Source organism: Scomber scombrus, chromosome 19, assembly GCF_963691925.1.
Source record: "Scomber scombrus chromosome 19, fScoSco1.1, whole genome shotgun sequence".
NCBI lineage: Eukaryota > Metazoa > Chordata > Actinopteri > Scombriformes > Scombridae > Scomber > Scomber scombrus.
In genome coordinates this window covers 9,357,975-9,372,891 of record NC_084988.1, presented here as the reverse complement: position 1 = coordinate 9,372,891, position 14,917 = coordinate 9,357,975, and the positions used below count along the sequence as shown (strand labels likewise).

At 39.3% G+C, this 14,917-nt stretch overlaps 1 protein-coding gene across 1 annotated transcript; it reads left to right on the top strand.

Annotated features, from left to right (window-relative positions):
* The first annotated feature begins 6,071 nt into the window (after positions 1–6,071).
* tspeara (thrombospondin-type laminin G domain and EAR repeats a) lies at positions 6,072–14,462 on the top strand. The gene is made up of 13 exons (XM_062440691.1): positions 6,072–6,156; positions 6,976–7,199; positions 7,664–8,010; positions 8,419–8,509; positions 8,634–8,790; positions 8,920–9,051; positions 9,150–9,220; positions 9,679–9,840; positions 9,964–10,159; positions 10,245–10,477; positions 13,635–13,813; positions 13,926–14,027; positions 14,309–14,462. The coding sequence occupies exons 1-13, from the start codon at positions 6,072–6,074 to the stop codon at positions 14,460–14,462; spliced, it is 2,133 nt and encodes a 710-aa protein (XP_062296675.1).
* Positions 14,463–14,917: the final 455 nt, after the last annotated feature.

Sequence of the window (14,917 nt, the reverse complement as noted above, 5' to 3'; positions counted from 1 at the left end):
ATCTGTGGTGGTAGTTGAACATGTTTTGAGTTGCATACTAAAAAGTACAGCAAATTACAAAAAAAATGCATGCAAAATTAAGTTTGGCATTACATGAACAAGTCTTTTGTAAATTGCAGTATTTAAAATGATGCACAATGGGCTGCAATACTAACTGTATTTGGCAGTGTAAATTTTCATCCTCTTTCCATGTGTCAGCTTTATTGCCCACCTCAGCCTTTTCATGTAATTATGCTCGGCCACAAAAGAAAGGTGCTGTCCTTTTTTTAATTTTAAATTGAACCTTACATCATGTTTTTCCAGCTGTATTTTTATGTGTATTCTATACAACAAAGAGAGTCCGTGCCCTTGATTACACTATTACATTATAGATGAATATTTGACATCAGCAATTGAAAAATGTGCCGCCATCTGCTGTTCTGCTGTCCACTCTGGCCCCTCTTATCCCTCCCTCACTCGTTAAGAAAGAGCATTTGCCTTGTACAGAATTTCGTTGTACACAGACATGTTCGATCTGTTTGTGATTACTCCAGAGAATTTGCTGTTGCATTGACCAATCGCAAGTAATGATCACAGTTTCACATTTTCCTCTCCTGTTACTTTCTGATTCAAAACAAGAGCACAGTTATCTAAGACAAACAAATCAGCCTTCCATTTATATTTAAAAATCTGAGCTGGAACTGGCTAACATTAGCCTGAATTAGCTAAACTTTGTTATGTACGAAGAACAGGGCCCAGGTCTTGTCATGTTATTTGTTTCTCTACTGATTTGTACATTATTTGTGGTCTTTTACTACTGTATACAATAAATATAGTTTGGTACTCAGATTTGGTGTCACAAGCTTCATTATTTTATACTCAAATGTTTTTAAAAATGTATGAATGCCAGTATTTATCCACTTTATAAGCTGTACAGATTAATATTATAGGGCAAGCACACCATTGATTGGCTTAAATAATAATATTAAACTATTAAAACTCAATACTGCAAGTAACTGTGATTCAAAAATCATATATACCGTGTTGGAGGGTAGATTATTATTTCTAAATTGAATGATGAAAGACGTCTTGAACCTTCAGCCTATCTGCTTGCTGATATACGTTTTGTCACATGTCAAGATAACATGGCTGACATTGAATTATATATAGTTGGTGAGTGGTTCATTATCCAAGAGGGTTTCAATTCCCACTGCCGCCTTGCCTGCTAAAATATTTGCACAAGTATTATGAAGTGAAACATCACATCTGGTTTGAGTAACAAGTAGACAGCTAGGTGGTGCCACTGAACCACAATGTAGTCACTGTCAGTGGCGGAAGAAGTATTTAGATCTATTTAAGTAAAGATACTCCACAAGTGAAAAATCTTGCTTAAGTAAAAGTACATAAGTATTAGCAGCAAAATGTGCCTGAAGTATTTAAGCAAAAGTATTAATTTAGTGCCTCTGATATATGACTTCATTAGATTATTAATACTGAAGCATCAGTTTGTAAGCAGCATGTTTCTGTTGTAGCTGCTGTAAGTGGAGCTAGTTTGAACTACTTCATATATAGTTGGATAGTAATTACAAGCTAAAAAGAGTAATGTCTTGATAGTCAGAAGAAGAGAAGATAGGAAATTAGTTTTTCCTGCATTTCACTTGTGCAAAATTCCTCCCCTGACATACAGATACCTTGGACATTTTTTTCCCTCACTTACAATTTGGATGATGACATATTTATTTTAGTGTTGTAAACTGTATGCTCAGGCCTGTGTGTTGCTTCACAAGTTCAGTATGTGTTCTGTCATTGTAAAATGTTCATTATTTAGAGCTTCCTGCACACCTCTGTATACAAGCTCGTCTGTGACGTTGCTACAGTGGTATGCAGAGGCTCATAGTGGCTTACAGTGATGCTATGAGGTTGCTGCTTCAGGTTTCCAGATGTGCTAGTCAAATTGTTTGTGTTCTCTGGTGTTCCTACATGTGAGGCACTTCTAAGAAATCGGATGTTCAGTTTTATGTATCGCTTGGATGAATCACAGAGTAGCATCTTAGAGGCTTTAACCAGCCTTAGGAAGAGCTGCTCTCAGTTTTTGGCTCAGAAAACACTGGTTAGGTGATCTACATATGAACTTTTTAAAAACCAAATGATGAATTGTTGTGGTTTTATCTTGTGTGGCTTGTCTTTTTTTTTTTTTATATGCTATGGACCTACTTGTGAGTCCAAAATAAAGTATGGATTGAATTGAATAGTCCATCAACTTCCAGGGTGTCCTGAACCCTAGATCTCATCAGATAAATTAGCTGAATTTTGCATTCAGTACAACAGGAACAGCGATAAGACTAATATCAGCTGATGAGTCAAACCAGGAATAAGGAAAAGCATGTGGATGAGTAGACAACCACTGACTTTTATGGCACAGACTTCTTTGCTTTTAAACGGGTCCACCTGAAACCAAACAGGGGAGTTCAACATCCACTACATGCCTGGAAGGAAGAAAGATTAATGAATGGATAAAGCAAAAGGAGAGCGAGGCGTATCTCGTATCCTGATCTGTTTGCAGTCTATGCTCCTGATGTGGGCGTGAAGGAGAGGGACAAAGTTCATTTGCCTTGTAAATGTGCAGGTCGGTGGATGAGACGATTCTGAGAGATCTGACACACGCCGAGATCTCACAACATTTCGTTTGTGCCAAGTAACCAACAAACTGGTTAAATATACAGGAGTGGATGTTGGAAAACTATTGTTTAACATTGTAGATTTATACTCTTTATTTTTGTTTTCAAGAATATTTAATGATGTATTCTTTTTTAGATGTATTATTTTAATGAAATTATTGCTTTTACTTTTGTATTGTAACATTAAACTGAGAAATAACATCTATGGTAGCGTTTTCCCATGCACACATTTAGATGAATGTGACTATACGGTATTATTTAAAAAAAAGTTTTTATTAAAACGTATCAGAAAGTAAATGAGACATTTTGTGGCTCATTTCAGCTGAGTGACTAGGAGTTCGAGCAGTTGTCAAGTGGAATTGTTTTGTTTAAACTGAAAAGTGCCGTATTGACATCTGTGGTGAGGATGACAGTACTAAACATCCACTCTTAAAACGTCAGACGTCTAAATGTGTGTGGAGGAAAATGACAGGTGTTGGATTTCATGCACATGTGATTTATAATGCAGTGATGTATGGTGTCTTCCAAGAAAAAATGCCAAGGTCACCCCAGGAATTCTATTGGACTATAATATGTACTGTAATAACACAAATGTGGAGGATGACATGTGCAGTGGTTATTCACAAAGTTACTAATACAAGTGATGTGGTCTTTAAACAAAACAAAACTCAACTGAAAAGAAGACTGGGCATCAGACAAAAAAAGAGTCACACCTTGGCACTTGTTAACATTGTGGATTTATACTCTATATTTTTGTTGTCAAGATTATTTAGTGATGTGCTATTTTATAGAAATGATTGTTTTTCATTTTATATGTATGAATTGTCCCTGAGCAAAAATGTAATAGAGTATATTTGAAACCTCAAAGTACACCGTATACTCCTTCGTGCCCCTGGTACTCCATACTACTTGAATCCACTGAGGATTAATATAAGAGCAATGAGTGACTTCACTTTACCACCATGACCACCATCACTATAGAATAGAATAGAATAGAATAGAATCTATTCTATTCTATTCTATTCTATTCTATTCACCTTGAGTTTAAAACTCAAAAGAAGAATATTTATTGTCCACTTTCACATCCAATATTAGTATTGAGAATCAAAAGAAAGAAAGCGTTTTGACTTTTGATTCATTGGAGGTTTCTGTCCTCCCTGAGTTCACCTTAAAACACTTGTATAAGCATTTTAGAGGTGTATCGCCCCTGTCAAACACACCCGCCAAGGCCCCGGAGCATGACGAGGTGCCATTGTAGCACCCGGTGGCTTTGACACAACAGGGGCCGAAGCTTGACATAGCCTCAGGTTACCGACTATTAACCGGCAGACAACAGAGAGACCTGGGTGAGGTCTCAGCGGTAGGGTTTGAGAAATTTAGTGTTAGCACGAAGCTGCGCTGTGTATGCCGGTTGGGGTCCCGTAACGGGCTCCGTGGTAGGACCACTAGGACAGATGGGGCATCTCGATCTCACTACAAATCAGGCGGCATAGGGAGAAACGGGAAAGAAGGAAAATATCCCCTTCCCTGCATGGCTCTCCCAGGCCATAGAGGCATGGCCAGCTACCATTTAGGACACCGAGGTCATGTCCTTGGTATTTTTTTTTTGAAGTTTTGTTTAATTGTGAAGTGAAAATAGCCGACGAGACAATTATCCTTGCATCAACGGACCGTCATGTGACACGTACTTGAAGATTCCGCTGCCATGTCAAAACGAAAGTATCCGGCTATAGCCAGTGGTGGAGTGAAGCCTTGAAGTCGCCAGAAATATGTTGTCTACATTTGTGAATTGGACTTGACCCGATTTTGCAAACTGTTCATTCATTGGATGAGCCCTTTTCTCCCTTTCCCAGCAGGCCGTGCTCCATTCCACATTTTAAGAACAAACAAAGAAAATAATATATTGCCGTTATAATTTTATTCTTATACTTATAACTTTAGTCTTATTTTTGATCTCTGTATTTGAAAAATCCTGGCTACGGCCTTGCATAGAGGTGAACCCACCCGAACATTAGCGCAAAGCTGGTTGGGGGGGGGGGGGGCTCCGATGGCAGGTCACGATTGCCAGTCGGTCATTGGGACGAAAGTTGAAGAAAAACCACAGTTTGGGCCACCAAACTCCTGCTCAGGCAAACCAGAGAGTACCGCAAAAGGTGGGCCACAAGTCGGAGCCGCTCTCTGGAGGACTACGTTCTCGAAGACTGGGTTTCTGAAATCATGCAGATGGTGGCTTGGAATTTCCACCAAACTGGGAAGCAAAGACGCTTGAAGCCAAGGGTTCTGGCTTCGCTACTCCAGTCAAAACACTTAGAAAATGTCCAGGCAGTATTTCACAGCCCTGGTACACCGGCCAGTATTTCACAACCCTGGTACACCAGCCAGTATTTTGCAGCCCTGGTACACCAGCCAGTATTTCACACCTCTCACTGATTTTACAGCTTGAAAAACAGCACACACTTGAAACTTGTCATATATGGGTAATCAATAAGAGAGAACAACAATATACTGTAAAGTTATAATCAGTCTGACACTGACAGCAGCCTCACCGTTCCCACTGTGTTAGTGAAGAAGAGATACAAATAAATAATTAAATTATAGTAGTACTTTATGCACTGCAGTGTTATTTCTATGTCATAATTTCACTGTCCAGATACTTCATTGCATTTTCAATAAGTAATATTTGCAGCTCTTTTAGGAAAACATCAGGTTTGAGACTTTAATATCACAGCTGGGTTCATGCACATACTTTGCTTTCTCAGATAATAAACTGTGGGATAAGAGCTAATATGATAATAGCTCAGCTCATATCCATCTATGCATTAGTGGACCAGAGGTCACAGATGGTCCTCTGTTGTTTTAAAGTTGTCTTTTAATTAAAAAAGAAAAGCAATTCTGTCGACTATGACCACTTTCATGTGCCGAATGTGCAGTGTATTTTCTATATAGTCACATATTCTGTCTGTCTGCTTGTCTTCAATCTGTCTGTTACTAACCAAACATGCACACCCACACACAGTGGAGCTGTTCACCCCTCTGGCAGGTCTGTGTCATCAGAGGCGGTTGAGGGAGGATGAGTGACAGGCTGCTTAGTGATTTGCATGGCTCCGGTGTTTAAAAAGGGGCTGCAGGTGCATTCACACAGAGGAATGGATTTCTCTCTAAGCACAGATGATCTGGGACTGTCCACATCTACTGTGAATCTTAGCCATTATAGCTTCTAACGTTTTTTGAAAAGATATTGTTTGGAGTTGGATGATGTGAACATGCTCACTGGGATCCTTGTGTTGAGAAATACACAGTTGTCAGGTGTGTATTGTCACTTAAGATAGAGACAGAGGGAACGATACGGATAGGAATACTTTGATATGGAGACCTTCGTACCAGCTGGCAACTAAACCAAACATGCTGTTGGTAATGTCATCGCTGATATTTGTGCAGCTCCTTCTTCTGGGGTTAAGTGTCATTGACACAACCACTGACACATGGAGACACTGTACAGGTACTGTATTATTTTATTTTACTTTTTTACTGTCTGTTACTCAGCTCTCTTGATGTGTTAATGTTAAACTTAATGGTTATCCACTGGATGGTTTATGGTTTCATGTAGGACCTGGGAAACCCCTCCAGCTAAAATTCTTTTAGATAATTCCAACTGTCTGTGTCTACTTACAGTACAGGGGGAGTGCTTGTGTGTGCAGTGTTGCGTGCAATATTAACTTAAATTAACATCCACAAACGAGTACAGACATTGGATGTGATTAGGATTCCATTACAATTCTATACACATCAGAATATAAGGCCGAATAGGGTGCATGTTTATATCATTTCATCAATTTGGGAGGAATTCATCATTCTGTCTTCTTGTCTTTCTTAATAACAACCCATCCTATAGCTCCATAGCTCCACCGCCACCCAGGGCTATATCTCGCACACCAGGAGGGTGAAAATGTATTAGTTTATAGCAGTGGTTCTGAAACTTTTTCACTTGTGTCCCCTTTAAACAAAGCTACTTGTAACACCTTATCATAGGTAACACGGTATTTATTAACCTGTGAGTGATTCTCCCTTCTCCAATTGTTTCATTTAAACATTATTTTGGATAAAAATACCTATTGTTTTACAGGAAAATGACACTGAATATAGGAAAGTCTGAAAGTTAGACATGATTTGGCGCAGCAGATTGTTTGCAGTCTGTTTAATCATCTCAGGAAACCTGCTATAAATCACACTCCACTGCTTTATAGTAGCAATTTCTGCATAAATAGGCTTGTGCAGTAAACCAATCGTCTTGACCTCTTTGTTTGCTTATTGTCTGCAGATTTGCTCCCTCTGGATCTTCTGTCTTTTGTCCTCGAGAGGGACACCTCCAGGCTCCTGCCAGGGGTGCAAATGAGACAGTCTGGAGGGGTGAGGGGTGTACATTTCTCAAGCCCTCATACTTCCATGAGCTTTTCCTCCTCCCAGCTGTTGGTGAACTGTGACCTCTTTCCCAAAGAATTCTCCATTGTTGTGACACTAAAAGCCACTCAAATTGTGCCCAAGGTGAGCATCTACCACTCCCCTTTCCCTTTGTCTGATACTGGGTGCCACTGATCGCAGATGTATTCAGATCCTTTACTTACATAAAAGTACTGATAACACAGTGTTAGATACTCTGTTGCAAGTAAAAGTCCCGCATTAAAAAAGTTAAACATTATGCAGGAGAATGGCCCATGCCAGTGTCATATGATTAGATGTCATTGTACAACATTTTAATGTTGAATCTGCTTGATGTGAAGCTAATTTAAACTATTTTATACTTATTTACAGTAAAACAGTGCATTGTAGTTAATAAGGTCATTATAGGTTTTGAAACTCTTCATCTGAAAAATACCTTGTAACTATTACAGTCAAATAAATCTAGTTTTAAAAAGTTGAATATTTGGTTATATACAAACTTCATTACAAACAATATTTACTACTTGTTACTGCATTAGGTGCGAATGTTTTTTGCATTTGCCTTTCAGAGAAATGAATACATCTTTTCCTTGATGGAGGCAAAAAAAGAAGAGAAAAGAGCTGTGGAGGAGAAGGAAGAGGAGGACGATAAAGGGAACATTTTTGAAAGGAGTAAAGAACGGGGAGTCAGTGGAGAGCGAGAGAAGAAGCAAGGCAAGAATAACGAAGGACGGATGATCTTGGGACTAAGGCTCTCCAGAAAGCGTCTACACTTTGTTTTCAAAGGTCACGGCGGGGTCATAGAGAACTGGGTGTTTCGAGGTACTCTGGCTGATAACCAGTGGCACACTCTTGTCCTGGCCGTAGGTGGTCAACATGTCAGGCTCACAGTGGACTGCAGTTCACCACAGGAAATGTAAGTTTTTCTTTTTTCTTGTTTTCTGTTCACTGGGTGGGTGCACTGTCTGTCTCCCAGTATCCTAACTTCCTTTTTCCTCTGAATTCCCTTCAGGCATAGTAGATCCTTCACCACAATACAACCATGCTGCTTCAAATATGCTCACACCCTGCAGCCATTTCATAGCGCCCTGACAGTATTTGATAGATGGTTGTTGGTGGAAACTCCCTCTGGCTCACAGTAGGGAGGAATATCAGCACCCATACAGAAGCTATATAATACAATTCCTGTCTCAGATTTCCCTGTTTCAGTACAAATCGAGAAGAATGGCGGAGTCTACTTTGATTACAGATATTTTATGTTCATATACAGAAGCAACATTTACTCTAGCTATTAGAAATAATTATATCTTTTTCTGGCACCCAGCACTCCCTCCAGGCATTTCCCTTCAGACCTCTACATTCAGGGATCCAGATTCCACATTGGAAGTCGGGGGAAATGGAAAGGCTTGTTTTCAGTAAGACTTATACTTCCTCATCACTAACCTTTATAGTTTTTATAATAAAGAGCCTGTATGGGTGATGTTTTTTGTCTCTTAAACAGTCAAATGTTTCGACTCTCATCTGCTTCCTTGTGTTTAGGGTCTGATGCGACAGTTGGTTCTGGTGCCAGGTTCAGATGCCTCCCATCAGATCTGCCCCTCTTCCAACCCCCAACTTGCAGCTCTTTCAGTACCACCATTTCTCTTAGATCTCCCTGTCATAGGGAGCGAAACAAACAGCCATCTGACTTCTTATGGTAACTTGCACACTCATTTCACAAGTAATTTCATACAGGCCAATGCAAGACATTTGTTTGTCTTTGCATGTCTGTCTGCTTCCCTGCATATTTAAATGTTTGCTTGTCTTTGTGTCCGTGAACTGTCAGGACTAGAGGAGCGAGTGTCAGTGGGTTTGGAGCAGCCATGCTCAGAGCTACTAAGAGGCCAGCTGTGGTTCAATCCGCTCAGGAAAGGCCTGTACCTCTGTGATGGTAGAGGGTGGACCACAGTGCTTGAGGGTGAGAATTGAACAGCAAACATCCACTTATAGGAAAGTTTCTGTTCTCATTTGTTTGATACTGAAAGGTATAAACTTCCCACCTCTCCAACTACTCAGATCATAAACGACTGGACTATGTGCTGGAACATCAGGTCCTCACCACCAGCTCAGAGACACATGATGTTGAGGTGCGCCTGTTTAAAAATGAATATTTATGTGTATATGTTGTGTCTATTATGGTACAATACTTACTGTTAATGTACTGTTAGTACAAAATTCACACAAGAATATGTCTTCATCATACCACCGACAAGGGGTCATAAAATAGATCTATGGGATGACAAGATTATTACCATTGGAAATTTGAAGGAAAAAAAAATCAGCTACACAAAAGTATGTGTATTTTATTTGACTTTTCTCTAATTTTGGATTTCACAATTACTTGAATGTCTCACAACACACATACCCTGTGGCAAAGGGTTACAAGCAAAAAAGGCACAGAAAGTTTGATCTGTACAGAGTTGGGACTGTTTAGGAGATAACATGTATTTTGTTGCTTTACTTGTAGGAAGGAAGATATTACAATATAGCTGTCTACAAAGTATAAGAGCACTTTTATAATAGTTTGTTTTAACCTTTTTGTCAGGTGTTCCAGGTATCTGGCATGGGTCTGATGGCAGCTATGGCTCACCGGTCCACAGCCTCTGGCTCTGGTGTGTATCAGTGGACCCACACAGGTTTCGAGCTCTATCAGAATATCAGCACCCAAGGAGCTCTGGCATGGAGACACTTCAACATGGGCAAGAATGTATGATAAAAAGGAAGATATCGCTTATGGAATAGATGCATGTATACTCTTGCATGCTTTATTTCTTTATTTTTTCCTCATGCTTTGATCACATGTTCCCTTTTTTTTGGTATTTCGATCTAGGTATTTCTGGTGGTGTCAAACTCTCCAACAAACAATGGTTTTAAGTCAGAGGGAGACTTCTCAGTGATTTACAAGTGGAGCAAAAGAAGAAAACAATTTGTAAAGTTCCAGATCCTGCAGACCCACTGTGCACGGGACTGGGAGGCCTTTACCATCAAACGACAAACCTATCTCGCTGTGGCCAATCATAGAATAGGTAAAACCCATCAAGTGTTCACCTCTATGTCAATATAAAATATGAAATATGAAATAGCTTACCATTCATGATTTGTCTCATGCAGGCAATAATAATCACACTATAGATAGTGTGATATACAAGTGGAACAGGTTAACCAAGTCATTTGAGGTTCACCAGAAGCTGCTGACCTCAGGGGCCTACGACTGGGAGTTCTTCACTGTTGGACCGTACCATTTCCTGGTGGTAGCAAATGCTTTTGATGGAGTGACCACATCTGTAGACTCTGTCATCTACATTTGGCTCAATGGAAGCTTCCAGGTCTTCCAGACAATTAAGGTATGTTGTGAACATAAAATGGCAAAAGAAATGCTTGGAAATGTGCCTGAAAAGACCGAAATAAATTTAGGATTATGTCCCTGGTCAAGCCACAATACAGAGTAAAGCTTGGATGGGAATTAGTCTCAATAGCACTTCAATGTAGAATTTTGATGGATGATTTCCCTACCATTCATCTGTTCACCACCTGGGATTTGATTTCCTCTGATGAGATCTGTATCTTTGCGATCAGTATGAAAAACAATCATGTCTGAACACACAGAAGGAAGGGAATACAAACGAGGACAGATTAAATTGTAATGAGAGATGAGGAGCAAGGAACGGGCGTGTCCATGCATATAAGACAAGGGCCGAAAATAGAACGTGTGGTTTGCCATGATTTGCTTGAGCGATATCAGTGCTTTGACAAGTAACTGATAGCGAATCATATATTTGAATCTAGCCACATTTGAGGTGAGAGTGTTGACACATTGACAGTCACATGAGAAACCATAAGGGGATTTGATGTTATCTAGGGGAACTCCACAGCTGGATGTAAGGATCCACAAGAACACCTTGGGGCTGATGAAAATTAATCACCTGATATAATCCAGAAATGATTGAAAATACACCATTTTGGCACTTACTTTACATGTATTACTCTTTAAGTTGTTTATCTTTCTCATCTTCTCCTTTCAAGAGGGTAGAGGAGGAAATTACAAGTCATTTTAGTGATTAGAGACCAGTTCAGTTCAGTTCAAAGATTCGTAGTCACTTCCGTAACAACTGTTTCATTTTTTCTAAGTGATCTCTTCACTGTTCATATAATTTCACTTCACGTTACCCATTTAAGCTTTGATGTTCAATTCACATGCAAAAATAGGCCTAATTTATTTGTGACATGGAAGTGAGTTTTCAGAGACATTCAGATCTGCAGAGCTGGCCTTTCAACCCCCACAGTGAGGCCGACAGAGTCGATGCTGGTCAGACCAGATGCTGGGCTCTCAACCTACTGAGAGACAGATGTGTGAGAAGATAACAAATTAACTGTAGGATGTTAAGACACTTAAATTACCCCTTGTGTCATTGTAACTGGGGAACACAATGTGAGACGGTTTCACCTGCACATTAGCTGTCCAACCACCCAGTAAATAGTAATACTCTGTTACAGAAATATTGAGCTTTTCAGTTCAAAAACTCCAGGAGATATGGATGTCTGATGCAAAAAGATTTATTGACATGCACAAACTTGATCCACCAACGAGATAGCAATTACAATTCAAAGTGCCAGTGTAGACCTGGCGAAATGCTACAGCAAATCTAAAGGATAACAGTAGACCCACTCTCAGTTATTCAGGCATTGCCCCGGTGACCTCGTCCACAGTCACAATATTGCTATAAGATTGTTTACTTCAGCGCTGTCTCTATGGCAACAATCATAAAGCCAGGTCGGCTCGATCGGGAAGAAGACAGCTTTCTGTCCCTCACTGTCTGCTTGTTTAAGGAGTATTTAATACATGGCACATACATGAAAATAGGAGCACTGTCATATATGAAACATACTGTATGAAATAATAAAATTCCTTCACAACCCAGCAAATGTTTTCTTGAAAGACGGTCCAACAATGTCTGTACAATATAAAATGAAGGGATTATCCATCATAGATTTAATGCATGAATTACTATGTGGCCACACTGCCATCTCATGATCATAGATAGTTTAGTTCTATAGTAAGTATAGAATGTATAGTTAGTGCTTATGTAAGCCTAATGTTGCCTAACTTCCTTGCATCCATTAGCAGTGTTGGGAATCATCTTGACAGTTAATTATTCATGAATTTCATGCTGAATGATGCTGAAATAAGAACTGCTGTTAAACCATGTGTTTTCTGAATATTTTATACACTATTATAGACAATTTTATGTTTAGAGTCATGGTTGATTGACCATAGTGATGGACTGAAGTAAGTGACTTTTTGTGTATACAACTCAATTGAATTAATCACTAGAGTCAAGAACTATAAGCAGCCATTTAGTTAAAGAAAGTTCCAGGCCCATTCCTCTTCCTGGAGACAAAGGAATGAATATTCATTAAATGTTTGGTTATAACGTGTCTTCCACACGCCCAAAACCTCATCTGTCTTTGCTAGTTGATAAAAAGAACTGACAACAATCTTTCAGCAGGCTGGCCTCACCTAAGCTCACCCAGACTGTGCTTCAGTTTAGCGTATCTCTCCCCTTTTTTTCTAGACGTCTTATCTATTCATCTTTTCTCCTTGTCTAAAGCATACAATTTAATTTAACCTTTTTCTAACAAGCCTCAGTTTGCACCTCAGTATCAAATTGAAGGAACTGTTTCTTTTTTTCTTTTATATTTTGTAATGCAATTAGTCTCAAGAAGTTTTGTTGTATTGCCAGCAGAATTGCTCTCAAGACCATTTGATTAGTATAGTTCAGTAAAGTTATCAGGCCATATTGCCAGCCCCCATCTGGTAGACCATGTAAGCAGACTCAGAACTGCACAACAATCTCTGAATCAGCTGAAACAGACTCATCTCTGCATGATGCTCTAACAAGCAGGCGGGAGCAACATCTGTTTTAAACAAATTGATGTAAAATTCCCTTAGTGAATTAGATTTTAGGGGATAATTCCCCCTTGCGTCCCGCCATTCTTTGATAATTCTTAATCACATACTTCAGATCACTATCATCAGCTAAGTGATCAGGTTATTTTACCATTTAAAAGATCTTTTTTTTTATCTCATCAGGTTGAGTCTTTTCTTCCATTATGTACTCACTAAATTACTTATAAATGTCTCATTTATTGACAGACATTTAGCTATTATTAAGTGTCTTCATGTCTGCAAGACGTTGTCTGTGTATGTTCTTTAAAGCAGAAGAGAAAGATCTCTTTATTGAAAATAATTGTGTCTCCTGATTGTGAGACTGCTTAATTTAGTTAATTTATTTACCCTCAATTAAAGGGTGGTGCCCTAATTTCTGATAAGTGTAAATCTTAAGTCCTAAAGCTATTGATTCAGTCAGTCATGACAATGATTTGGTTTAATCAGTTTAAAATGAGGATTCATTGTTGAATATTTGTTCATACATGTCTTGAATACTTCAAAGTACTGACAAACAAACCTAAAGGATGATTTTTCTCTTGCTGTCAATCTAGACATTTTGTGCCACAGACTGGGAAATGTTCCAGATCGGCAGCAGGGTCTTCCTGGCCGTTGCCAATGGACACAGACTCTATGGTAACGGACCAAGTAGATACGCCATCAATTCCACTATCTACGAACTGGACATGAATGGACAACTGTTTGTCCGCTTCCAGGATATTCTCACCTACAGGTACAGAAGTGCAAGCACCTCTGCACAGACTAGGAGAACACATCCTGTTTAATAACCTTTTTTCAGTCATTTCGCTCTTGCATCTATGACATATCTTTCTCTCCGTCTCCAGTGCAGTGGACTGGGAGTTCTTCAGCCTTGGGGAGGAATATTTTCTGGTTGTCGCTAACTCCTTTAATGGAGAGTCGTACTCTCTCAACAGCATTCTCTACAGGTACTCAACTTGTCAGCAACGCCACTCTGCATAGTGAAATAATTCATTCAGCCTGACTGCCTCTGACTTGGTGGTACTTGTCATGACATCATCTTACAGGCTCACAGTACAGCTACACTGTTTTAATGTAGATTTATTCCTTCTTTTGAGCCAGAGTAGTGAAAACATAAAACACTTTTACATGTGAGCATCCAGGAACCAGGAAATGTCACTCAGCTAATTTGGGCTCTATGACTTTAGGAATTTAGTGACTGATATGATTCATCTTTTTCTATTTTTAGGTGGCAAGGATATGAAGGCTTTGTTCCTGTTCATTGGCTCCCAACTATTGGATGCAGTGACTGGGAGTTTTTCAGCTCCAAAGGAGAATCCTATCTCATCTACTCTAGTGCCAAAGCACCTCTCTCAAAAGTGTTCAAGCTGAAAATTTACTAGGCAAAACAGAGTGTGTGTGTGTGTGCGCCTTTTCGTACTGTATTTATATATGTGCTCATGCATGTCCATCTTTGTATGGTCATATCGTGTCCTTTTGTGTATTCCGGTGTGAGAAAATGATTGCAATGATGTTTAAAATGTGTGTGTTTAAGCAAATCCAGTACTGTGCCTGTCTGCAATTTTAAGGTCAACCTCAGATGACATTCAGTCAGAGTTGTAGCAACCAATGAGGACACTGAGCTCAGGTCCTCAGTATTGTCTCGGGTAATTTTGAGGTTTTAATAAACCAAAGAGGAGTTTACAATTTACAGTTACACCAAAATTACACACGGTAGGCTTTGAAGACTGATTTTCACCATTTTTAGAGTAAATATTTTTGAGAAGGCTTTGTGTTATGGCCATTGTATAGGAAGATCAAATCCACAGGAAATGTAATTTAACAGTTAATTGTATGA